Genomic DNA, 26,976 nt, shown 5'->3' with positions numbered 1-26,976 from the left:
ATGGTTCTGTGGGTCAGAAATCCAGAAGTGGCTTAGCTGAGTGATTTTGACTCCAGGTCTTTCACAATGCTGCAATCAAGAGGTTGGCTGGGGCTATAGTCAACTCAAGGCTCAACTAAGGGAAGGTCTGCTTGCCAGCTCATTCCTGTGGCAAGAAGCAGCCTTGCTGGCTGTTGGCTGGGGACATTGGTTCCTTGCCATATGGACCTTTCCATAGGGCAGCTCATAACAGGTACCTGGCTTCCCTCGGAGTGAAGCAAAGGAAGTAAGAACTATCATAGTCAGTGCATTTGTGTTTTTATTTTATTTTTTAAATTTATTTTATTTATTTATTTTTTCGAGATGGAGTCTTGCTCTGTCACCCAGGCTGGCATGCTAGTGGCGCGATCTCGGCTCACTGCCACCTCCGCCTCCTAGGTTCAAGTGATTCTCCTGCCTCAGCCTCCTAAGTAGCTGGGATTACAGGTACGCCACCACGCCCTGCTAATTTTTGTATTTTGAGTAGAGACGGGGTTTCACCATGTTGGTCAGGCTGGTCTCAAACTCCTGACCTTGTGATCTGCCTGCCTCGGCCTCCCAAAGTGCTGGGATTACAGGTGTGAGCCACCACGCTCGGCTGTGTTTTTAAAATAGTGTATTGATTTTCATTGTAAAACCAAAATGTACCTATTACAGAAAATGTAGCTAGAAAAATTGCAAAAGCAGGAAACACGCTTAATCTCACCACTCCATCTATGCTTTGTGAGACTTAATCATAAATTCTATGTCTAGGTGAATGTCCAAAGAGTATGCCCTAGGCTTTATTCTAGGATTTTTGTAGTTTGAGGTCGTACATGTAAGTCTTTAACTCATTTGGAGTTAATTTTTGTATGTGGTGAGAGGTAGTGGTCTAGTTTCATTCTTTGGCATATGGTCAGCCAGTTTTCCCAGCATTGTTTATCGAATAGGATGTCATCTCCCCACTGCTAATTTTTGTAGACTGTTGAAGATTAGTTGGTTGTAGGTATGCGGCTTTATTTGTAGGTTCTCTATTGTGTTCCATTGGTCTGTTTGTTTCTTTTTGTACCAGTACCATGCTGTTTTGGATACTGTAGCCTTGTAGTATAGTGTGAAGTCAGATCATGTCATTCCTCCTGCTTTACTCTTTTTGCTTAGGATTGCTTTGGCTATTTGGACTCTTTCTTGGTTCCACATGAATTTTAGAATTGTTTTTCTAGTTCTGTGAAAAATGATAGTAATTTAATAGGAATGTCGTTGAATATGTAAATTGCTTTGAGCAATATGGACATTTTAGTGACATTGATTCTTCCAATCCATGAGCATGGGAGGTTTTTCCATTTGTTTGTGTCATCTATAATTTATTTCAGCAGTGTTTTGTAGTTCTTGTTGTAGAGATTTCATCTCCTTGATTAGGTGTATTCCTAGGTATTTTATGTTTTTGGTGGCTATTGTAAATGGGACTGCATTCTTGACTTGGTTCTCAGCTTGAACACTGTTGGTGAATAGACATACTACTGATTTTTGCATATTAATTTTGTATCCTGAAACTTTACTGAAGTTGTTTATCACGTCTAGGCGTCTTTTGGTAGCATCTTTACGGTTTTCTAGGAATAGGAGATTCTTTTTTTGGATGTGTTAATACATGAATCAGATTATAGTTTCCTCTTGCTGGCATCTTTAAAATAAGTTTTACAAAAAGCTTTTTTTTTTTTAATTAGGTGAAGGATATGTTAATTAGCTCAACTGTGGTAATCATTTCACATTGCATACATATATCAAATCATCATGTTGTACACCTTAAATATATACAAATTTTTATCTTTCAATCATGTCTCAGTAAAGTTGGAAAAAAAGAATTTTATTATGATCTATATATTTATCTGCAAACTTTATGCATTATCACAATTTAATCCTTATACCAACCTAATGAGGTAGGCATACCTCTATCCTATTACCCATGAAGAAGAAAAGGCAGAGATGGGAACCTCTCTCAAAGACTCCAGTTAGTACATTTCAGAAATTTTTTTTACTGACTCCACCTCACAAATAGATGGAGAGACAGAAAAAAAAATACCACTTTCTATCTCTATTGCCTCTACCTCAATTGTTCCCAAATTGGAACAACTATCAGAATCACCTGGAGGATTTGCTAAAGCACAGATCACTGGGTTCTGTGCCCAAAGTTTTAAATTCAGTAAGTCTGGGGGTGGGACCTGAGAATTTGTAATTTTAACATGTTCCCTGGTTGTGCTGATGTTGCTAGTCAAGGGCTCACACTTTAAGAACTATTTTTTTTTTCTGTTCCAGGTTAGCACCATCTCTCTTTTGGAATATTTCAATAATTTCCTGCTTCCCAGCCATTTTCTAAAGTACAATCAGAGTGATCTATCTAATTTTACTTAGAAATATTTATTGGGTGCCAGATACTCTACTAAATATAGAGGATATAATAACAAGCAAAACCGACAAGGATCCTGATGTCACAATAACCTGAAGCAGCCAGTTTGCCTGGAATACTTTCTTCCCTTGGCTGAACATTATGTAATGATGTTCATGATCTCCTTTCCAAGGGTGTAAAACACAGAAGTAAATAATTAAAGTTCTATTCCTGTAATCAGCTCATAAAATAGTTGAGCCAGCTCTGTGCTGTTTGATTTTGCTCTATGAAGTTGTTTAATAACAACTTAAGTTGGAATAATTTAAACTCCAGCTTGTTCTCCAAATTAAGATAAGGTCAAAACGGCCTGACAGATGTTGGATGAGCAAGAATATGGGAGAAAATTAGATAAGATTCTTTAGGTTCATTCTTCCAATTTTGTAAAACTCTACACAACTATTCCTTCATCTGTAGAAGAGGAGAGGGCAGCAGGAGTGGCTTGGCAATGTCTAGTAAATCCTGCTGTCCTCCTGTGAAGGTCTGTCTTTTATTTCTCTGCCCCTACCTGTAGGACCAATCACAGCAAGAGTGAAGGCCACGTGTTCTGGGCATGGTTAATACAGAAAAATCTTCACCACTGCCAGTCATGATTATCTTTGCCTCTCTTCCCTTTTACTCTTAAGGGCTTGAAGTCTACTTTTCCGGGTAGGTAGAAGAGCCAAAATATTGCTCATCTGAAATTTTGGTTGTGAGATTCCTTGTCATTTATAGAATAAATTCTTGTTCTAATCAAAGAAGCTAGAGTTAAAATAGAAGGCCCTGTCTTTCTTCACAGCATCTTGAATTCTGTGCTCAAAACATGGCCTTGTTCCTCAGGCTGATGTAACAGCTCATGTTCTTCAGGATGGCAAGTCAGAGTATAGGGGCCAAGATGCAGAGGTTGGTTGCTTTTTTGAGCATTTGACTTCTGTCAAAAGTAAACAGTAAGGCTTTAAACTGGGGAAAGGAAAGAACAGGGTATGCATTTCTGAGCCATCTTTTTTTGGTTGCTTCATGAAGGACTGGAGGTAACCAGAGGCAAGAAGACTAATGAGAAGGCTGTTGCAGGGATCTCCAGGGATCCTGAAGCGAGAAAAAATGTTGACCTAGATTGGAAATATGGATGGGAGGATGAGAAAGTATATGGATTCCTGAGATATTTGACGGTGTCAGGCATAGTTTTTGGAACTTCATCCAGGGGGAGACAGGGAGGAATCAAGAATGGCACTGAGATTTTTGGCTTAGGCAAGAGAGTGGATGCTGAAGCCATTCCTTGAGATAGCCAATACTGGGAAGGAAGTCTGGAGCTGAAAAAGATGAACTCAGTATGGATAGGCTGAATTTGAGGTAGCTTTGGGACATTAATGCAACTGGAATGACTATTATATAGTTAAATTATCACATTACTCTAAGTGTTCAATCCTTATATTATATAACCACTGCTGAAATAACAAATTCCAAATTTCTTTTTTTGTGTGTGTTTCTTTTTCTGTTTTTTTTGAGACGGAGTTTCGCTCTTGTTGCAATGGCGCGATCTCGGCTCACTGCAACCTCTGTCTCCCAGATTTAAGCGATTCTCCTGCCTTAGCCTCCCAAGTAGCTGGGATTACAGGAGCCTGCCACCACACCCGGATAATTTTTTTTATTTTTGGTAGAAACGGGGTTTCACCATGTTGGCCAGGCTAGTCTCAAACTCCTGACCTCAGGCGATCCGCCCGCCTCGGCCTCCCAAAATGCTGGGGTTAAAGGCGTGAGCCACTGCGCCCGGCTGTGTGTTTGTTTCTTAGAGATACGGTCTCACTATATTGCCCAGGCTGGTTTCCAACTCATGAGCTCAAGGGACCCTCCTGTCTCGGCCTCCCACAGTGCTGGGATTACAGGCATGACTGGCCACGCCCAGTCATTTTCCAAATTTCTTAACAAGACTTACAATTTACCCTTTCCAGCTTTACTTCTCCCACCTATCCATACCCACAGTTGCCCAGCCCAAATTCATTTGGGTTCCTCAAAGGGTTAATGCTTTCTGTAGTCTCAAGGACTATGGGCCAGCAGTTCTGTCCGGAACTATTCTATTCTCTTTTCTGTGCATTCAACAAAGAATTAGAAAAATTAGCTGGGCGTGATGGTGCGAGACTGTAGTCTTGGCTACTCGGGAGGCTGAGGTGAGAGGATCTCCTGAGATCAGGAGTTGGAGGCTGCAGAGCCATGATCGCGCCACTGCACTCCAGCCTGGGTAACAGAGGAAGACCTTGTCTCAACAAAACAAAAGAAGTTAGTGAGGGCCCAGGTAGGTGCTAGGTGCTGGGATAAAATGGTGAGCAAAAAGAAGACTTTATCCCTTCCCTTGCCTCATTATAGTATAACGGTAGATTTAAATACTACTCTAATAATTACACAAGAAAGAATTGCAAATGAGATCAGAGCTGCCAATCGAAGGCACCTAGTGGGAAAGACGGCCTAAAATGGGATTTTCGCATAGCGAAAGCTTGTCTGAGAAGATAAGAGTGGATTCATAGGGGGAGGAAAAAGCTTTCTAGGCCGGGAGAACACCCCTGTGGAGGGGTGTAACTTGGCGCATTACGGGGAACTAGAGAAACGTGCACTTTTCCTAAGACATCAGGAAAGGAGCGAGGAGAGACTTATCCATTTTGTCCCATAGCAGCCGCCATATGGTGGCAGACAGCAACAACCTCGTCGCACTGATTACTGGGAGCTGTAGTCTTGACGTGAGCTAGCTGGCATGGCGGCCTGCATTGCAGCGGGGCACTGGGCTGCAATGGGCCTAGGCCGGAGTTTCCAAGCCGCCAGGACTCTGCTCCCCGCGCCGGCCTCTATCGCCTGCAGTAAGTGGAGCGGGACTTGCGAGCTGGGGCGCGTTAGGGGCCCAGGGTCAGGATGGGGGAGGCGAACCTGGAGATCAGAGGCAACCCCAGCGTTGGTCCCCCGTGGGACGCCGGGTTGGGGGAGATTGCGGGGCTCTGCGGGATCTCAGGGTTGGCACGAGAGTCCTGACCTCCGTCGTCCGCTCCCGCAGGGGTCCACGCGGGGCCTGTCCGGCAGCAGAGCACTGGGCCTTCCGAGCCCGGTGCGTTCCAACCGCCGCCGAAACCGGTCATCGTGGACAAGCACCGCCCCGTGGAACCGGAACGCAGGTGAGGCACTGCCCTGGCGCTAGGCCGGCAACTGGCGTCGGTGCGCGCGTGAGCGCGTTCGCGTTCGAGGTCCCGGCTCTAAGGTGGGGGCTGCACCTCCCCCTGCACGAGCAGGTGTGTAGGATTCAAGAGCCAGCGCACCACACTGTTCTTTCTTTCTCACTTCTCCCCAAGACAGCATTGAACTTCTTTGCAGTTTTATTGAGTCAGAACTTCAAGTAGGGATTCCCCATATTTTAAACTCTTCTGTGGTATTTGTCCTGTACCAGAGTTTTTCTCTGAGGTATGTCCTGTTTATACCTGTTTACGTCCAAGAGCTCTTCTTTTCTCTCAAAAGACCCTTAACCCTGGATAGGAATCGATTGGCCAACTTAAAAAATTTGCTATGGTTTAGGTTGGAAGTTTTGGCAGACAAAGCACAGTAAAACTGGCCACTAAATTGTGTCTGAAACTTACTCATCAAAACAGTGTGAATAAAAACTTATATGAATGGTGGTAATCTTGGAGGTACATGTAAATTTAAAGGACTTAAGGTCTGAAAAGAGAGCTATGTAGCAACCTTTTTAAAAAGCCAGTTTTCAGAGGAAAAACCTGATATGATTATAGGCTTTTTGAAAGGGCTGTAGATTGTTGACTGGATTACTTCTGGGATTTTTAATTTTTTTATTTTTAAAATTTTTTTTAGACAGAGTCTCTCTCAGTCTCCCAGGCTGGAGTGCAGTGGTGATTTTAGCTCACTGCAGCCTCAAATTTCTGGGCTCAAGTGATCCTCCCGCCTCAGGCTCCAGAGTAGCTGGAACTACTGGTACCATGCCTGGCTTTTTTTTTTTCTTTTTTTTTTTTTTTTTAACATTTAAAATATTCCACGGATTTAAATAGAAGTAAACTTGGAGTTAGAGAACTAAGAGATTCAGAAAATATTTCTTTATAAAACTTGCTTTTGAAGGTAGAAATGGAATATCTCTTTTAAACGGTGGCATTTAATAGAATTCACTTAAATAGGAATGTAAATTATATGCTCTAGAGAACAATTTGACAGAATTTACTAAGTTTAAGTTGTGTATACCTTCTCACTCAGAAAGCACACAACTTAAACTCCTAACATGTATGTACAAGGAGACAAGCACGAGAATGAATGTAACAGTATTTTTTGTAACAAAATTTAGAGGCAGCCTAGATATCCATCAGTAGGTGAACAGGCAAATGCATTCATATGACAGAATATTGTATAGCAGTGAAAAATGAGTGAATTAGAGCTCACTTTTAAACATGGAAGATTTTCACAAATCTGTGTAGAATCATTAATGTAGTAGGATGCTATTTTTATGAAGTTTTAAAACTATAGGCCGGGTGCGCCTGTTATCCCAGCACTTTGGGAGGCCGAGGAGGGCAGATCACGAAGTCAGGAGTTCGAGACCAGCCTGGCCAACATGGCAAAACCCCCATTTCTACTAAAAGTACAAAAAAAAAAAAAAAATTAGCCAGGTGTGGTGGTATGTGCCTATAATCCCAGCTACTTGAGAGGCTGAGGCAGAAGAATTGCTTGAACCCAGGATGCCGAGGTTGCAGTGAGCCGAGATCGTGCCACTGCACTCCAGCCTGGGCGATAGAGCAAGACTCCGTCTCAGAAAAAAACAAAAACAAAATTATACGAAACAATATATGTTGCCCAGACATACATGCATATGAAAAGTAAGAAGAAATGTAAGGGGGGGCCTTCTGAAACTTTGCCAAACAGTCAAACCTAACTTTACCAGTATTGGTACCAGTTGATATTATGTGTCTCCTGATGTGACAGAATAAGTTGTTCACATCATCTCCCTGTAATATTCTTACTAAAATTATTTAACCTTAGTCTAGGCATGTGGAAACAATCCAGAATCCAGAGATGAGATAGTAGGCCTTGACTGTTCAAAAAAGTTGATGTTATAAAAATACAAATTTGGAGAAAAGTCCTAGTCTGAGAGACTAATGACCAAATATGTGTGAAGCTTGATTGTATTTTGAATTGGGCAACGAATAGATGTAAAATACCTTCCCAGGATAATGACATACATTTGAGTATGAACTCTATATTAGACGAAGCTTGTCCAACCCACAGCCCAGGACAGCTTTAAATGTGGCCCAACACAAATTTGTAAACTTTCTTAAAACATTATGAGATTTTTTTTGTGCCTTTTTTTTTTAAGCTTACCAGCTATTGTTGGTGTCTTTTATGTGTGGCTCAAGATAATTCCTCCAGTGTGTCCCAGGGAAGCCAGATGATTGGATACCTCTGTATTAGATTATGTTATCAAATTAATGCTGACTTTTATAGGTGTCAGAAGGGTATCGTGATAATATAGGAGCAAGTCCTTATTCTTAGCATAAGCCTTCTAAATTATTGAGGAATGAAATGCCTTGCTGTTCCATTTTTTTGAGACAGAGCCTTGCTTTGTCATCCAGGCTGGAGTGCAGTGGCATGATCTTGGCTCTGCAACTCCTACTCCTGGGCCCCTCCCTACTCAGTCTCCCAAGTGGCTGGGACTACAGGTGCCCGCCACCATGCCTGGCTATTTTTAAAATTTTTTTGTTATAGAATGAGGTCTCACTATGTTGCCTAGGCTGGTCTGGAACTTCTGGGCTCAAACGATCTACCCTCCTCGGCCTCCCAAGTGTTGGGATAACAGACATAAGCTACCACACCTGGCTGACATTTTCAAATGGTTCAGAAAAAAATGATATGTATATATAAAGCAAATATAGCAAAATTTTAGCAGTTGGTAAAAGTGGATGAAAGAGCTACAGGTGTTCATTGTATTACTATTTTTTGGTAGGCTTTAAAATTTTCAAAGTAGAAAATTGAGGAAGAGAAAGAAATTCATGGGAATAATCACCAAATTTAGGATAGTAATGAACTGTCCTAAATACACAGGGGCTTCCACAATATTGATAATTTATTTCTTGAGGTGGGTGGTAGAGACATGAATATTCATTGTACTGTCATTTATACTTTTTATGTAGATTAAATATTTCATAATGAGCTTAAAATCAGTTACAGAAGAAAAAAGGAAGATTATTATTTTTTAAGCAAAAGGATTTCACCTTTGTAAGACTTACACAATTTTCACATAACTTCATTTCTACAATCACAACAATCCTGAGGTAAACAGGCAGGGTCTAATCATTCTCTTTTTACAGAGGGAGAACCAGCAACTTAGGGAAATCAAAATGGGGACACTAACAGGATTTCTGTGGAAATTTAAGTAAATGAGAATTTATGGTGAATTTTTTATTCTAAAACGAATACCTCACCTTGGCCAAAATGGGACATTACCCAAGGTCCCCTACTAGGCCAGAAGAGAAAAGGAAGGACTTACCTCCTACAGAGGCACAAACAAGGCAGACTAGGACCCAGCAGTCACCTAAGGCCCAAGGGTCTCCAGTTAGGAGAATGTGAAATGCAAGGATGTGAGACTGGCCTAAGGTATAGGAAGAGCGGTAAACAGAAGAAAAGAGACGAGGAGGGGGAGAAGCAAGAATTATTAAACATGGTCAAGGAGCAAAGAGCACTATGAAACCTCAGGATTTCTTCAAGGGATACTGCTGTGCCAGGTCTAGAGGGCAGAAAGATACAACCACGAGACCCCAGGACTACCAAGTTGATGGGATTACCTAGCCTCTGGACAGCACCCTCCGATTGGAAGCAAGGAAGCACACTAGAAAGGCTGCAGTACAGAAGGCTCAGAGACAGTCAGTAGGGAGTAGAAGGGCCTCTGCTGTTCTGGGAAGATTCTTACAGCATAAATAAGCTCTTACTGTGCCTAAGAGAAAGGGAGAGGGAGGCAAGGAATGTATCATGGCCTTAAGAACTTTCTAGAGGTTCATATTTATTGGCATTTGACCTAGAGTCCTTGCCATGGGCAAGGTGCAGCCCTGGGCCATGGATAGGAAAATCAGCATCCTACTTTCTCTTCAGTTCGATCTGTTAATCCACCAACCCAAATCCCTCCCACCCGCACCTGTCATCCAAGGAAGAGAAAATGGTTCAGGGACATGATGTGCTGCAGCTGTGTCTCTGGATTTGTAGGTCTCTCCTCGACTTTTCAGCTCCTACACGATTCCTTGGGGCAGGTGACCAGTGAATGACACCGCATATGTACCTGGCTTAAAGTTACTGACTCGCTGCCACTTGGAGACCTAGCTGTCCTCTGGACTCATCATTGCAATGATTCCATCAAAGGAAGAGCTAGTGCAGTCATATACCATCTCGGTTACTCTTCGTCTGTAGATAGGTGTTACAGTTGTCAGAACCTTCATATTCAAACTGGTCTATAGTCTTGACCAGCAAACACAGCCAACAAGCCTGCAGATGCCCCAGGTCCTTCAGCACCATCTCCAGGGCCATCTTCTCTGATCAGGAAGATCATTTTAAAAGTCAATTTATAATTAGTGATTTATATGTTGATGTCTTTTCTGACATAATTTATTATAGCATGTATAGCTCAGTGTGAGGCCTGTAGTAATGGTTATAGGCTTTGGAGACTGACCAACATACCTACATTTAAATCTTGATTTGACAGATTTGTAGCTAATGTAGCAATGGATTAGTTATTTACCTTTTTCAAGCTTCAGTTTCTTGCTCTGTAAAAAGGAGATGACACCAAACCCACATGGTTGCTAGAAGGATTAATTTATGCTATAGATGTTTCATAAAGCTTTTAACAAAATACCAGGTGAGTACTCAGGAATTGTTAGCTATTTTCATGAGCATTAACAATTTTAGAAATAAGATTGACTTTTATTTAGACAATGAAGAATAAAATACATCAATATCATATTTAATTTCTTTGAAAGGCAACAATTTTTCTTCTAGCAGCCTTTTGAGTTTAATTATTTATTTGTATTTTTTACAGGTTCTTGAGTCCTGAATTCATTCCTCGAAGGGGAAGAACAGATCCTCTGAAATTTCAAATAGAAAGAAAAGATATGTTAGAAAGGAGAAAAGTACTCCACATTCCAGAGTTCTATGTTGGTCAGTAAGAGCTGTATGTTTTTATTATTAGTAATTAGGATGGCTAGTTTCTTTGTGATTGGATGGTTAGTTTTCTTAAAAAGCAAAAGAAGATTGTTTTTTACATGTCTGGGTTATGCTCATATGAAGTATTTATTCCTACATTAAGACATTTAGGAAGTTAAGTTATCTAGAAATGCTATTTGTTTGTTTCTGCATCTTATATAAAGTTTACTTCTCAGCTGGGTGTGCTGAAAAAAAAGTTCACTTCTCTTTTGAATTTGTAGGAAGTATTCTTCGTGTTACTACAGCTGACCCATATGCCAGTGGAAAAATCAGCCAGTTTCTGGGGATTTGCATTCAGAGATCAGGAAGAGGACTTGGAGCTACTTTCATCCTTAGGAATGTTATCGAAGGACAAGGTAAGTTTTATTTCATCATTTTCATTGTCTAGAAAATGTTATCTCAGGATTCCTTTTTGTTTCTGCATCCTGGGATAAGAAATCTGAAATTTGAAAGTAAAAGGAGACTGAGGGAAGATGTGGAGCCTGTGGCTTTAGAATGGATTGAGATTTGAAGTTAATGATTAAATATGGTTGATGGACTTCTTTCTCTTGAAGGCTTCTTATGTTATTGGAACAACAGTCATTAGAAGTAGACTTTGCAAACCATGGCAACATCAAAGGGGGGAATAAATTACTATAAAGCAGTATGGGGATATCTGTTTTAGGAGCAAATAACCCATGAGTAAAACTTTAAGACAAACCTTTAATGTCTTCATGAATTACTTGCTCCTAAAATGAATACCCACATTTTACTTTATGTTATGACACAAAACAAAATTATCACTGTCTTATATGACTTGGGAGGAATTTTAAAAAGGCAAAATTGTGTTTATATACTATGCCTAATAGGCAGAGGAACAAGGAGTAAAACTCTAGCACGATTATTAATTAAAATGGCAGGAACAATTACGTTTATCAAGTTGTATGCTTCATGAAGTTCCGACAACAAAGTATTCTTATTTTCAAAGAAATTGAAAATGTGAAAGCAGTTGCTGTCTTGCTTATTCTGTAATGATAGTGGGCTGTGCGTGCAGGAATTCAGCAGGACTTAATTGATTTGTGCCTTCAATCTGGTCAAATACTTGGAGAGGCCTTGTAATAGAAGTAAATGAGCATAGGAGTGAGTCATTTGATTTTCTTTAAGCATTAAGATAGTAATAGTTTCTACTCTACATGGTTCTAGCCAATCAACTGTGAGATACTGTATTTGAAGTACTGGACACAGAATACTCAAAAAGGATTAGCTCCCTCTTGCCATTCTCTGTAGTATGTCTGACTGTTGTAACCTGCCTCAACCTTCCCCATCACTGCTTCCTGCATTAGTGTTTCCTTCTTGTTCGGTGGCTTTGTATACCATCTGTATAATGATAACTTCCAAATTTATAACTCCAGGACTGACCCTTTTTAAGTTCCAGATTTGCAACTATCTGCAACTATCTGATCAACCCTCTATTTGGATGTCTTACCAGCATAAGTTGAAAGCAGAACTCTTTATTTCCCCTTGCAAGGTGTTCCATTCACAGTCTTTTCTATTTCCATAAATGATACCACTCTGCCTACCCACTTACTTTCACACATGCAGTCAATCAAGTTTTCTTGGCACAGTCTCCAAAAAATATATCACAATTTTGTCTGTTCTTCCCTCTGCATTGCTATCACCCTCATCCATGTCACCATCATCTGCTTGCATTTGTGCAGTCTCTCTGGTTTACATTTCTGGTGGCTTATTCTGTTCGTGCTGTTGTAACAAAATGCTACAGGCTGGGTAATTTAGAAAGAACAGAAATTTATTTCTCACAGTTCGGGAGGCTGGGAAATCTAAGTTCAAGGTGCTGGCAGGTTTTGTATTTGGTGAGGCCTCCTTCCCTGCATCCAAGATGGTGCCTTGTTGCTGTGTGCTCTGGAAGGGCCAAGCACTGTGCCCTCACATGGTGAAAGGTGGAAGGGCAAAAGGCAAAACTAGTTCTCTCCATCCCTTTAATCCACTAATCCTTAATCAAAGGAGCCTCTAACCAAAGTTGGAACTTAATATTTTACTTCTTTTGTACCATTAATCTTATTACTCTTAACATGGAAGATTGATTTTTCTTCAAGTAATTGGGAGATAAAAAACGTGACATAGGGAAGAATTCAGACTTTCTCTGAAGTTACTACTATGAGAATTGAAGAGATATGTGACTCAACATATTTCTAGAAGCCATTTTTTTCTTTTTTAGACTATCATTCCAATTCAGACTTTCTCACTTTATATTTAAATGGATTTTAGCTTATTTCTATTTCTTTCAGTAATCTTAAAAATTTCAAATTAACGGCACATTTTCTACATGCAAAACTTTGTGTTAATTCCTTTATGAAATGCTTTTACTGCAGTATGAAACATGTATAGGAATGTGGACTTAGATTGTAAGAATATGTTTTCTGTTCTATTTAGGTGTCGAGATTTGCTTTGAACTTTATAATCCTCGGGTCCAGGAGATTCAGGTGGTCAAATTAGAGAAACGGCTGGATGATAGCTTGCTATACTTACGAGATGCCCTTCCTGAATATAGCACTTTTGATGTGAATATGAAGCCAGTAGTACAAGAGCCTAACCAAAAAGTTCCTGTTAATGAGGTATGGGTTATACATTTGAAACTAGAAGTTCAAGTATAAAATAAGAAAGAAAGAATCATCTTAATGAAAACTTCAGAAGAATTTTTGCTCATGCCTATCAGCCTAATTATTGCCTTTTTTTTTTTTTTTTTTTTTAAATCTTCCTTAGCTGAAAGTAAAAATGAAGCCTAAGCCCTGGTCTAAACGCTGGGAACGTCCAAATTTTAATATTAAAGGAATCAGATTTGATCTTTGTTTAACTGAACAGCAAATGAAAGAAGCTCAGAAGTGGAATCAGCCATGGCTTGAATTTGATATGATGAGGGAATATGATACTTCAAAAATTGAAGCTGCAATATGGAAGGAAATTGAAGCGTCGAAAAGGTCTTGATTCTGAGAATGAATTTGGTTAGTTGCAGAAGATACACTGGCTCTAAGAGGATATATTTTGAGACCAATTTAATTTCATTTATAAGAACATAGTAATTAAGTGAACTAAGCATTCATTGTTTTATTAATACTTTTTTTCTGAAATAAAACTTGTACACCAGTTTATTACTCTAAAAAGAGAATTACACATGCCAAATGGACCAATGTGCATTTGCTTATTGGAGGCAAAGCTACAATAGAAGTCAGAGCATCACCAGAATGGTCTTTAATAAGCATGGAACCTGAGCAAAGGGAATAGGTGGGATGAATTTTTTTTTTTAATTGTGAAACAATTCATAAGCACAATATGATTTACAGAATAATAAACATTCATGTACCCACTATCAGGTTAAGAAATAGAACATTTATTAATATCTAAGAATGTTAAGAAATAAAACATTTAATAAGATCTCAGAAGACTCCAGTAAATCTGCAATTGTATCTCTCTCCTTTTTAAATGTAAATATCATCTTGACTTGTTAATCATTCCCTTGCATTTCTTTTAGTTTACTGCCAACACATATATTCTTCAACAATATATTTAATTTTGAAAAACCTGAAAAAAAAAAACCTGTTAGCAAGTATAAAGGGGCAGTATTACTATTATTGCATGAAGGCTTCAAGGGAAACGTTACAGTCTTTGGGTCATAGTCTGGCTTCAGCTTCCTCTGAGAGTTTACAGAGGCCAATTTTGAGCAAATTCATGGCTAAGGTTATCAGTGAGTTCTGCTAAACAGAAGGCTCACCACAAGGTATCTGGCAGGATTATACTGGGTAGCTGGATGTTGCAGAAATGTGGTTAGAGGAAGTAAACTGTTTTTTGATGCTCACAGCATGATGAATCAAACTCTGTATCTTAGGATTAGGTTAAAACAATACCTTTGGTATGATATGAGTGTTGTTGCTGATCCATGCAGCATGGATTGGAAAGCTGGGGTATAATCACACATGCTAAAGAAAAACATGTAATTTGGTCCATACTCACCTGGATATACTGTTCCTCAGGTTAAAAAATACAGTACTATCCTAAATCTTGAAGGCAACTCTCAGCCTATCCATTGAGTTACCTTCAGATCTGCCCTCTGGTTCCTAGCTGTCTCGGGACTAACTTCTTTCCTGTGCTCAGCTGTTTTCTGGATTCCATGTTTTCCATTTTATTGAGTACTAACTTGTTTTGCTGCAGCACATCCTTTGGTAGCTTCTAGAGGAAGTTTGTGGGGAGGTAAAATTTTTGAGACCTTGCATGTCTCATGTTTGATTGATACTTTATACGTTTAGGTAGGAGGTAATTTTCCTTCAGGACTTTAAAAATATTGTTGCTCCATTTTCTTTGTTTCTATTGTTGTATTGAGAAATCCAATGCCATTTTGATTTCCCCATCATAAATTTCATGATGATGTGTCTTGGTGTGGGTCTATATTTATCCATTGTATTGGGTTTTAGGTGAACCCTTCCAGATAGTAACTCATTTCTGTCAGTTCTGGGAAACACTTAGCATTGGTTGATGATTTATTCTCTGCTGCTTTGTTCTCCCAACTATTATTTGGATGTTGGATATCCAGCACTGGGTATCTATTTTCTTACCTCCCTCCCTTGACCCCAGTCTCTGTTTTTTTAGCTCTTTAGCTCAATCTTCCAACTCTTTGCTATTGTATTTTAAAATCTTAAGACCCCTTCTTGATTTGTAGAAGTTCCTTTTCTTACAACCAAAAAGCCTTTATCTATGGATTTGTTCACAGATAAGGGGTATTCAATATAGTGTATTTTTTTTCATTTAAAATTGTTTGCGCATCTATTTCCTCCAAATTTCTTTCTGTATTTATTTTTTGTTGTCTATATTTCAGACTTTTCCAGGATATCTGATAATCTTTGGCTGTCTTCTTATGGTTGAAAGAGGGACTAAAAAGCTTGGAAAGACTTTGGGTTGTGGGAAGGGGCTGTCTTTAGGATTATCTGAATGGGCTTTTTTGGGAGTCCCCTCCTCCACATGAATATTTTGGTTTTGTCAGATTCCCTAGAATAGAGGCTTCCAATCTCCTTCCTGGAGGGGTCTGTCCAGGAAGGAGATTGTCTAGGGGTCTGTCAGACAGCAGCTTTCAGCTACTTCCTTGATCTTTTTCACTAATGATTATATAGTCATCTAACTACTGTCAACAAGTAATAGATATCCTATCCTTCACTTGTTTAGATTATTTGCTGAGATAACCTCTCAAAAGAACCTCTCAAAATAAAAGGTTAACAAGAGCCTATATCTTATATTTTTCTTCTCTTTATCTTGTTAGAAGATAGCTATTAAAACCTGTTCTTTTTCTGTCTTGATAAACACACTTCAATCTTGGTAGAATGGTAGATGGGTGTATTTTAGGACCTAAAGCTCTGCAAATGTATGATCAGCTGGTAAGTACAGGTGCTCAAAAACATGTAAACAATCATGCTTTTTACTCTGTAGGAATATCTTTAAAATTCTTGTGAATTTTTCCCCAGAAGTAAAGCAAATCTTCCCCCAGAAATAAAATTAAATGTGCATAATCTAAAGCTTTTTTTTTATTGTGGTAGGATATATATATATAAAACATAATTTGCCATTGTAAACATTTTAAATTTACAAGTCAGAGGCATTAATTACATCACAATGTTGTGAAATTATTACTACTATTTCCAAAATTTTCTCATCACCCCAAACTGAAACTCTGTAACTGTTGAGCAATAACCTCATTCCTGTATCTCTCCCAACCCCAGGTAACCTCAAATCTTTCTTTTTATCTTTGAGACAAGGTCTCATTCTATCACTCAGGTAGGAGTGCAGTGGTGTGATCATAGCTCATTGCAGCCTCAAAATCCTGGGCTCAAGCAATCCTCCTTGAGTAGCTAAGACTATAGGCACACATTAACTGCGCCTGGCTGATTTTGTTTTTTGTAGAGATGTGGTCTTGCTATATTTCCCATGCTGGTCTTGAGTTTCTGGCCTCAAGCAGTCCTTAAGATTCATCCATGTTGTGGCATGTGTCAGAATTTCATTTGTTTTTATGACTAAATAATATTCCATTGTATGTATATACATTTTGTTCATCCATCTTCTGATGAACACTGGGATATGTCTACCTTTTGGCTATTGTGAATAATGCTGCAGTAAACATTGACATAACAAGTATATATTTGATTGCCTGTTTCTAAGTTCTTTTGGGTATACATCTTGAGTAGAATTGCTAGATAATGTCATGTTTTATTTCTCTTGTGATTTCTTCTTCGATCCCCTGGTTGAGTGTGTTAATTTCTACATGTTTATGAATTTCCCACTCTTTTTTTGTTATTGATTTCCAAGTTCATTCCATTGTGATTAGAGAAGATACTTAGTATGATTTTAATGTTTTTGAGAATTGGTGTGTGGCCTGATAGATGGTCTGTCCTGGAGAATGTTCCTCATACACTTGAGCAAAATGTTTATCATGCTGTTGTTGACTGTAGTTTTCTATATGTCTCTTAGGTCAAGGTGGTTTATAATGTGTTAAGGTTCTCTTTTTTAAAAAAAATTTTTGCACAGAGTATCTTTTTCTATGTGTTCCATGTATTTGTGTCTTTGGAGCTATAGTCTCTTGTAGACAGCATATCACTATCTTGTTTTGTTTTGTTTTGTTTTTTCTGTCCATTCTGCCAATTTCTGCCTTTTGATTGGAAAATTTAATCCATTTGCGTTTAAAGTAATTAAGGAAGGACTTTCTTCTACCATTTAACACTTCTTCTATATGTCATATACTTTTTTGGCCCCTCATTTCCTCTTTATGGCCTTCTTTTCTGTTTTTTTGTAGTGAACTAGTCTGATTCTCTTTCCACTCCCCTTTGTGTATATTTGTTAGATGTTTTATTTGTGGTTGCTATGGGGATTATAGTTAACATCCTACACTTAAAACAATCTAATTTAAACTGATACCAATTTACCTTCAATAGCATACAAAATCTCTACTCCTGTAAAGCTCTGCCCCTGCCCCCCTTATGTTATTGATGGCACAAATTGCCTAATAAATAATTTATAGTTATTTGTATGAGTTTGTCTTTTAAATCATTTAGGAAATAAAAAGTGGAGTTAGAAAACAGTATGATAGTAATACTGACTTTTATATTTGTCAATATATTTATCTTATTTTGGATCCTTATTTCATTATATAGATTTGAGTTACTGTCTAGTGCCCTTCCATTTCAGCCCAAAGGATTCCCTTACGCATTTCTTGCAGGGCAAGTCTAATTGTAATAAACTCCCTCAGCTTTTGTTTTATCTGAGAATGTCTTGATTTCTCCCTTATTTTTGATGGATAATTTTGCCAGATACATGAATTTGTGGTAACAGTATTTTTCTTTCAGCACTTTAAATATGTCATCCCACTACCTTCTGACTTCATGGTTTCTCATGAGATATTAGATGTTATAAAATTTGAGGATTCCTCATTCTTGATGAGTCAGTTCTGTCTTATTGCTTTTCAGATTTGCTCAGCTTTTGTCTTTCGACAGTTTGATTATAACGCAGCTCAGTGTGGGTCTCTGAGTTTATCCCACTTAGAGTTTGTTGAGTTTCTTGGAGTCATGGATTTATGTCTTTTATCAAATTTTGGACATATTTGGCTATTATTTCTTCAATTTTTTTCACTGCTTCTTTCTTTTCCTTCTGAAATATTCTTAATGCATATGTTGGTCTGTTTGATGCTGTCTCACCAGTTTCTTAGGCTGTGTTCTCTTTTGTTCCTTAGACTTGATTATTGCAGTTGCCCTTCTTTTTATTTTTTTCAAGTTTGCTGATTCTTCTCCCTGTTCAGATCAACTGTTGAACTCCTCTAGTGAATTTATTTCAGTTACTGTACTTTTCAGCTCCAAGATTTATCTTTGGTTCCTTTTTATAACGTCTGTGTCTTTATTGATATTCTCATTTTGTTCATATGTCTCTTTCTTCCTTTAGTTCTTTGTCCATGTTTTCCTTTAGCTCTTTGGGCTTATTTAAGACAATTGTTTAAAGTCTTTGCATAGTAAGTCCAATGTCTGTGTTTCTTCAGGGATGGTTTTGATTATTTTGTTTTCAATGAGCCATACTTTCCTGTCTTTGTATGCTGTCTTTTTGTTGTTGAAAACTGTATGTTTGAACATTATAATGTGGTGGCCCTGAAAATCAGATATTCCCCCCTTCCTGAGAGTTAGTTTTATTTTTATTATTGAAGATTGTAGCAGTCTACTGCTACATGTGCAGTCATTTCCAAACTATTTTTGCAAAGACTGTATTCCTTCTGTGTGTCATCACTGAAGTCTCTGTTCCTTAGTTTGTGTTTAATAGTTTGACATAGATTTCCTTGAAAGGAGTTAAAACTAGCAGAAAAATCTCTCTCCCAGTCTTTCCAGTCTTTGCAGATTGGTTCTGTGCTGGGCTTTTCCATTAATACTTAGCCAGGCTTGTACTGAGCCTAGCAATCAGGCCCAAAAGCGTAGGGTCTTTGCAGATCTTGTCTGAGCATGCTTCTTGCTGTGTATGCACGTAGTTTTCTAAATCTCCCTGTATGTGCTGTTGAATATTCTAATTTCCCAAAGAAACTCCTTTGCAGCTTTTTCTCACAGAACATAGATGATTTTTTGGATATCTTGACCATAGTCTTTCGACCCAGGTGTTTGCAGGTTGTTAGTTCACCTTACACTTTTTTCAAACATTGCCTACTGCTTACGATGAGTGCTCTGTCAATCCTTTAAGTAGCCCCAGACAGGCTACCAGAGACTTAAACAAGAATTTGTAAGTTCTGCTCAGCTTCCTCTAGAAATGGGGATCAGGGTCCAACACAGAATGCAGTTGCTGATTTCAAGACTGCTGCAAAACCAGGGAGCTTGTGGGGGAAGGGCAAGCAGAAATGTCACAAAGCTTTCTTGCCATTTTAAAGTTGCCTGTTCTTGACTCAGCATTTGCTTCATTGCTATAAACTTTTTACTGTTTTTCAGAGTTCTGATAAAATTGGCTATGCCTGTTCCTGCTTTAAAAAATATATATATATTTTTTAGAGATTGGGGTCTCACTATACTGACCAGGCTGGTCTTGAACTTCTGGCCTCAAGCCATCCTCTCATTTCAGCTTCCCAAAGTGCTGCAATTACACGCGTGAACCACCACACCCAGCCCCTGCTTGTTTTTCAATGTGCCTACTCCACCATGTTGCTCAAGTATGTATATTTTCTAAACTACCTTGTAGTGTTGTGATGGGAAATAAATCCCTGAGCCTTTTGAATAACTCAGAGAGATCAAAAACTTAGTTTATCCTATTCGAAGGATTAGAAAAATGATATGTCTTTCACTTTTTCAGGGATAGGCTCCTCATTAGAAGGCTCCTATGTGCCGATGCTGTACAAGACATTTCATTTCTCTTAATGTTTACAACAAGCTTGTTGCCAAGGCTGATCTTGAACTCCTGGCCTCAAACGATCCTCCCAGCTCAGTCTCACAAAGTGTTGGGATGTCTGGCCAACTAATGACTATCTTAACTCTTGTGTTTCAATGTTTATGCCTTCTTTTATCTTGACTGATTGTATGACTATGTCTTCTAGAACAATGTTGAACAGAAATGGTGAGAGCAGACATCCTTGCTTTAATATTTCACCATTATATATGATGTTAGGTATAGATTTTTCTCACAGATGCCTTTTATCAGATTGAGGAATTTATATTCCTACTTTGCTGAAAGGTTTTTGTAGTATGAGGGGGTGCTGAATTTTGTCAAACAAACACTTTTTCGGTAATAATTGAGATGATTGGTTCTGCAGTCATCGAGATGTGGATTTTCTCCTTTATTCTGTTCGTGAGTGATTACACTGGTTGACTAATGTTAAAACAACCTTACTTTCCAGGAATAAACCCTATTATCTTTTTTATACATTGCTGGATTTGATTTGCTAATTATTTTAAGGACTTTTATTTCTACATTCATGATAGATACTGCTGGTATTTTCTCATGATGTCTTTTGCAGGATTTGTATCATATATGGCATTTCTCAGGTATACCTAAGTATCATTTATTCAAGGACCTAAGAAATGGAAAAATCAATTGAGGTGATTTTTCTGTCATGAAAAAAATTTCTTTAAAGTCATCTGTCTGATCCTGTAAAAATTTCACATTCTTTATGTGAACAAAAAGCTGAAAGAAATTCAGGGAAAGAATTAAGATGTGATATCAATTGCCAACCCAATGTTTTGTTCTTGCTAGTTGTGTTCCCCCTCCTTCTTCCATCCATTTCATAGTAATAAGAAAAAAAAGAATTTTACATTGAGATTTAGGTAAATTTTTGAATTACAGTATATGATAAAAACCTTAACGTTCAAACTCCAGGTATAATGAAATTTAATTGAAAATTACTATAGCAGTTTAAGTCAATTTGTAGTTTTGAAAGCAGTTTTAATATTTTATCTTCCACAAAAAGGTAGGAAAGTTTCTGTGCTGAACTTAAAAATATAAAGGAACACGTCCAACATATTTAGTTAAAAATCCAAAAGTCAGAGGATAATTTCCAAATGTGTACTTAAATAGAAAAAAATTACAAATTTCATGTCCAATAAAGTGTCTGCCACTTATGTAAAAAAAAAAAAACCCAAAACTATGTACACATAGAAACACATAACATTTTTGTAAATAGAGAAAAGGTCTAAAAGGATAACATTAAAATGAAAACAGCAGTTACCTCTGGGGACAGCGGTTGTGTGGAAATGCTAACTGCTTTTCAACAATGGTTTGCATTTTCTAGATGAGATTCTATTCTTGTATAATTTTGTTACTAATATAAACATCAAAAAATTCTTCATACCAGTGAATCACAAGTCCTCACTGCAACAGACATAACAAATCCAACTCCTAAAATAAATTATATGTAGTTTTGAAGGTAGAGGTGACATAAAAGTAGGCTGTATATTCAAATCCTACAATATATTCAATTTTTTCCAATTATCTTTTGGACAACAATTTGCAAAATATATTTACAGTTTCCCTTAAGTTATTTAATAAGTAGACTTAGAAAAATTACTAGTAAACTAACATTTTTGGAAAATTTTCTTAATTTCTTTTGATTAAATTATCTTGCCTCTGTCTTATTAGACAAATATTTTATCAGAAAATGAATCACATGTTGTGAGTATTTAAAATATCTGTTTCCTTCTTAGTCCTACCACCAATGACAAAAAAACAAAATAGTAACTTGCTAATAAGTAATGACTTAATGCTTCAAAAAACATCAACAAATTTAAAAGAAAGGCCAAACATGGTTGGTCAAGCCTGTAATCCCAGCACTTTGGGAGGTCAAGGTGGGTAGACTGCTTGAGCTCAAGAGTTCGAGACCAGCCTGGGCAATGTCACGAAACCCCATCTCTACAAAAAAATACAAAAATCAGCTGGGCATGGTGGTGCATGCCTATAGTCCCAGCTACTTGGGAGGTTGAAGTGGGAGGATTGCTTGAGCCCAGAAGGCAGAGGTTGCAGTGAGCCGAGATTGTGCCACTACTCTCCAGCCTGGGTGACAGAGCCAGACCCTGTCTCAAAAAATACAATTAAAAAAAAAAAGAAAAGAAAAATGGCAAATAAGGAAAACTTCTGCCACAAGCATGGGCAAAAAATCAATATCTTTAAAAATATAAAGGTCTTAAAGTCCATAAGAAAAAGATGGATATTTCAGAAATAATTACAAATGGCCAAAACCAATATGTTTACTCTCTAATAGCCAACACAAAATAAGCTATTAAAATAAGATTTTTACCTTTCAAATTTTCAATGCATTTTTAAAAAGGATAATAACTACTGCTGGTAGGGATTCATTGGCACTCACTTATGCTTATGTTGGTACATTAAATTGGTACAGATTTCTAAAGGATAATTTGACAATCGGCACATGCCTTAATCATTTAATACTTAGCAAATAATTCACTCCAACTGAGATTTTCATATTGACTTATTTTTAAATAAAGGTAGTTAAAGAGAACTAAAAGATATTATTGTGGTTCAGGACAGAAGACTTATTAGCATGCTCACTTAAGCTAAAACCTTTAGCAAGGTTTCTCCAGTTCCCCTCTTAAGAAAATTGAAAGACCAGCCAAAAGAATCAAAGGGAAACACGTTGAGCTCTTAAAGCTCCAGTGCATTTAATTCCTTAGAATACCACAGAATCATGGCAGCTTTTCATGATGCCAGAAGGTAAAGCACGGGGGGAATACAGAGGTGGAGTCTTGCTTTTTTTCAAATCCTACCTTCTATTACAGGGAATAAAGAAGAGAGAGGCACCAGCTTCTTCTCAAACAAAGGAACTGAGTGTAACTATATTAAAATTTTAGCATTTTCCAATAAAGTTTATTCAATCTTCTTTAATTAGTGATTTAAGATGGTCTAGGTGATGCTCTCCTATGAAGGATTCTGCTTGATTCAAAGCTTTTATTTTCACCAAAATAAGAATTATTTCTTCGACTTCATCCCTGAAAAACAAAACAAATTTCTCCCTTTAAAAATGCAACGTATGAGGGAACAGCGGTCAATTCAGAACCTGATCATCAGTTGTTAATCTAAAACAAAAGCTTTACCTTAAGCCAATATCTAAAGTAGCATAAAACACAGAGAGATGCTGCCATCTCCACTTAATTATAAAGTTCAAATACAGATCATTAGTGGATGTATTCTGGCAAATTTCAATGTGAATTACTGTAAAAGGTAGAAAAGCATATAGTAAGTCTATCAGAAATTTCAGTAGTGCTGCGTTGCTATTAGCTTGTATGAGACATTGTGGTGGAAGCAATGGTGGGAGTATATTCACACATCATGACATTAGCAAATAATACAAATCTGATTTTTTTTTTTTTTTTAAAGGGACTTGGTCTTGCTCTGCTGGCCAGACTGGAGTACAGTGGCACAATCATAGCTCACTGCAGCCTCAACCTCTCAGGCTCAAGCAATCTTCCCACCTCTGCATCCTCAGTAGCTGGGACTCAGGCGCATGCCACCATGCCTAGCTAATTTTTAAATTTTTTGTTCTAGAGACAGGGTCTTGCTATGTTTCCCAGGCTGTTCTCAAACTCCTGGGCTCAAGTGATCCTCCTGCCTCAGCCTCCCAAAGTGCTAACATTACAGGCGTGAGCCACCATGCCCGGCCAAATCTGGGCTTAAATATTTTTTTTGGAGAGGGAGGAGTTAACAGGAATACCACTGTATTTAAGCCCCCAAACAGCTGGTGCTGTGAACGAAACATTCAGAACAGAGAGCTAGCTACTGCTGGATAAATACCAAGCTGGAAACCTGTACTTAACAACTGTTGAGTCTCTAAAAATGGACAGGAAAATTAAAAACACATTTAAAAAGTGCTTAATAAAATGTTTTTGATTTATAGTTTTAATTCTATATTCCCCTGTGCTATAGTTTTTTGAATTTGCTTAATTTGGGGAAGATTTACATTTTAAAATATGAATATGCATAAGCCATCCCAAAGGTAACCATAAAAATATCTACTAACTCTACAAAGTTTTAACAAATTTTTAAAAGTACAGTAAAAATACAAATCTTTCTAAAAATTGTTGAGAGCATACAGAATCCATGAACTCTGTTTATAGAAGTGAAAATAAAATATGCATTACCTGAATTCACTTCTAGATAATTTATGTGCAGACTGCAATAAAAACTGAATGAAGTTTTCTAGCTGTGGAATAGATGTCCTCATGGCAGAATTTTCAAACCATTTTTCTGGTAGACATGCTGCTACCTGTTAATCAAAACACATGGCTGGTTTACAATGACAGTTATCTAAGAAATCTTGCTAATATAATCTCATAGTGATACTGTAAGCTGAGTATCATTCTCCCCATTTTATAGTTTATGGTTAAATAAAAATTTCTAAAAATTTCCCTTCGTGTCCAAGGCTACATATATTTTGGAAATTCATTCTTTAATGCTAAGAACTTAAAATACACTACTATCTATGAACACTCCCTGGTAGTACTAGTAATTCTTTCTATATTCTTGTATTTGTGAGTCATTAAATCTGTACAAAACATAATTTACAACTAAAAACCAAAAATGTCTAGACACAAAATATTTGGTCAATACAACTCTAAAATACATACATTCACTATTATTTTATAAAGAAATTGGGTGGCCTAGCATATGATCTATATGGAGTTAAGGAAACAGATGGGTGATTCTAAGATACAAAGAATGAAAGATAAATTAATTATGTTTTTAATCTTCTATCAATGTCATACATTGCCTTAATTGTAAAGCAGCAGAATGAATCAATGTAGGTGCATTCAATTTTTCTTTTGGAAATGGAAATTACATTTTATCATTGTCATCCTAAGAGTAATACAAGATTTTGGGAAAAGTTTTGGTAAAAACAGAAAAATGTTAGAAAAAATTTAAAAAGTAAAAAAAAAAAAACTTCCTCATAGCAGAAACAAGGGTAAAGAAGGGAAGGAAAAGGGGAGAAAGGAAAAAAACTTGATATTGTTCCCGGAGAGAACAAAGTATGGCTGCCTGTTCTTGAGGTCCGAAAACGAGATGCAGACAATTGGGAAAGAAGGGAGGTCAGAGTAACTCACCAGACCAACTCAAAGTTCTAAGCTTTTTTCTAGTGCTTGTATATATTTAAAGCTCCGTGCTACGTGTGGGATTGTAACTGCAAGTGGGAGTGTTGCATTCAATCTCTATCTCATCTTTAGCTAGGGACTAGGGTCTGGAAAGCTTTCTCGAGAGTCTTGGAAAGTTTCTTAATCTTAAGACAGAATGAGGTGTATGTGTAAGAATGCTTTTATTATTCCATCAGATTTTAGGGGCTGAGAAAACCCAGGCAGGTTCTTAATGGGTTGGTTTTTGCATTCCAGTTTTGTACTCAGGCACCAGTTTCTCCAGTTTTTTAATGTTTAGCTTACACTTTCATTGACGTTATAGTAACGGGTTCTTGGAAACTGATCGTTCTGTTTGCTAATGGAAACCTGGCCTGTCACAATATCACACTATTCAAGGAAATTCCTAGATAATCATACAGATTATGCTACATTTGGTAACATCAAGATCAATATAGAAAGCAGAGAGTTGGGGAAAAAATTAAAATGCACCCTATATATTATACAGTATATTAAATAAAGGTTCTGGAATGCGCTCTTTCTAAGATTGGTCAGCATTTAAAACATGGTTGAGGAAAAAGAATTCTACTCCTTAATCACCTGTTTCAACTATTCAGGAAAAATACTGAAACATTGACTGCCTAAGGCAGAAGATCCTACAAGTTTTGTTATGTAAACTCTTTTTAGTTTTAAAACCACCCTTTACTATTGAATGTCATTTGCACTTGTTTTCCCCTTGTTTTGTATTACAAGTCTCAGTAAAATTCTCATTTAACCATGTAGCTTTTGCGTTAATGATCCCAGCACTAAAAGTCGATTTTCTTGGCCTGGTTTTCTAACCATATGCTGTGGAAAGAATGCTGTGTAAATATATTTCCTCTTCTCTACTTCATAATAGACCCTATGGTCAAAGGGGACTAAACTAAACCTGAACAACATTACATGGATGATGATTTAAATTTTTAATATATAATGCTTAAAACTGTATGATATAAAAACTACAGCCAGAACAATCATGGTTGGCTAGTAATTGATATATAGTTTTATGGCAGACTAGGTTTCCATTAGCAACCAGATGAATCAATTTCCACTAACCCTTTTCTATAATTTTGATGAATGTGTAAGTTAAACATTAAAGAACTAGAGAAACTGGTGCCTGAGTACAAGAACTGGAATGCGAAAACAAACCCATTAAGACCCTGCCTGAGTTTTCCCAGACCCTAAAGTCTGATCAAATAATGAAAGCATTCTTACACATACTCTTTGTACCAGGGCCCACTTAAGATTAAAAAACTTTCCAAGACTTTAGAGAAAGCTTTCCAGACCCCAGACGCTAGATTGTACAGACTGAATGAAACACTCTCACTTGTAGATGCACTCTCCCATGTAGCATGGAGCTTAGAATGCATATAAGTGCTAAAGAAAACAAAACAAAACAAAACAAAACAAAAAACCAAATTGTAACTTTCAGTTGGTCTGGTGAGTTACTACAACCTTTTCCCTGTAACTGGTTGCAAAAATAAGCTCCTTTCTTTCCCAGTCTGTCTGCATCTTGTTATTGGGCTGCAAGAACAAGCAGATGGACCCTATTCTATCTGGGAACAGTTGAGTGTGTATGTGTTTTTAATTATAAAATAATTATTTTCCCATATTCTTAAAAATTCTTCAAAAACATAACTTTTGTGAACCCAAAAGTATCTGACACAGGTTCTGAGATTTATTTTCCTTTCA

General features: G+C 37.5%; 3 protein-coding genes and 1 pseudogene across 5 annotated transcripts in view; 1 reads left to right on the top strand and 3 right to left on the bottom strand.

Moving 5' to 3' along the window:
- EVA1A (eva-1 homolog A, regulator of programmed cell death) overlaps positions 1-5,539 on the bottom strand; it is a 154,648-nt gene extending 149,109 nt beyond the window's left edge. The window contains exon 1 of one of the 2 annotated variants that reach the window (XM_009442723.4): positions 5,327-5,539. The gene's annotated coding sequence lies outside the window, so the exon portion shown is untranslated. The remainder of the gene's footprint in view (positions 1-5,326) is intronic. The other variant, XM_054677976.1, reaches the window with a different exon arrangement.
- On the top strand, positions 2,305-14,056 carry MRPL19 (mitochondrial ribosomal protein L19). The gene is made up of 6 exons (XM_003309071.7): positions 2,305-5,259; positions 5,451-5,568; positions 10,464-10,582; positions 10,849-10,983; positions 13,058-13,239; positions 13,388-14,056. The coding sequence occupies exons 1-6, from the start codon at positions 5,157-5,159 to the stop codon at positions 13,607-13,609; spliced, it is 879 nt and encodes a 292-aa protein (XP_003309119.2). The 5' UTR covers positions 2,305-5,156; the 3' UTR covers positions 13,610-14,056.
- Positions 9,437-10,023, bottom strand: LOC134807810 (transcription elongation factor SPT4-A-like; annotated as a pseudogene).
- Positions 14,057-22,745: 8,689 nt separating the features above from the next.
- The window catches only part of GCFC2 (GC-rich sequence DNA-binding factor 2), a 49,358-nt gene continuing 45,127 nt past the window's right edge, over positions 22,746-26,976 (bottom strand). For both annotated transcript variants that reach the window (XM_001145277.6, XM_016948856.2), the window contains exons 16-17: positions 24,262-24,386; positions 22,746-23,112 (exon numbers count right to left, since the gene is read on the bottom strand). In XM_001145277.6, coding sequence (XP_001145277.3) covers positions 22,995-23,112; positions 24,262-24,386 — 243 coding nt within the window. In that variant the 3' untranslated portion in view covers positions 22,746-22,994. The remainder of the gene's footprint in view (positions 23,113-24,261; positions 24,387-26,976) is intronic.

This window comes from Pan troglodytes, chromosome 12 (assembly GCF_028858775.2).
Source record: "Pan troglodytes isolate AG18354 chromosome 12, NHGRI_mPanTro3-v2.0_pri, whole genome shotgun sequence".
Taxonomy (NCBI): Eukaryota; Metazoa; Chordata; class Mammalia; order Primates; family Hominidae; genus Pan; species Pan troglodytes.
This window is presented reverse-complemented; position numbering and strand designations above follow the sequence as displayed.

What these genes read in the sequence shown, in the direction of transcription:
- MRPL19 (XM_003309071.7), top strand. Translation starts at nt 5,157, where the DNA reads ATGGCGGCCTGCATTGCAGCGGGGCACTGGGCTGCAATGGGCCTAGGC. An exon ending in GAATGTTATCGAAGGACAAG is followed by an intron (nt 10,984 to 13,057) that starts GTAAGTTTTATT and finishes TGTTCTATTTAG; the next exon opens with GTGTCGAGATTTGCTTTGAA. An exon ending in AAAAAGTTCCTGTTAATGAG is followed by an intron (nt 13,240 to 13,387) that starts GTATGGGTTATA and finishes AATCTTCCTTAG; the next exon opens with CTGAAAGTAAAAATGAAGCC.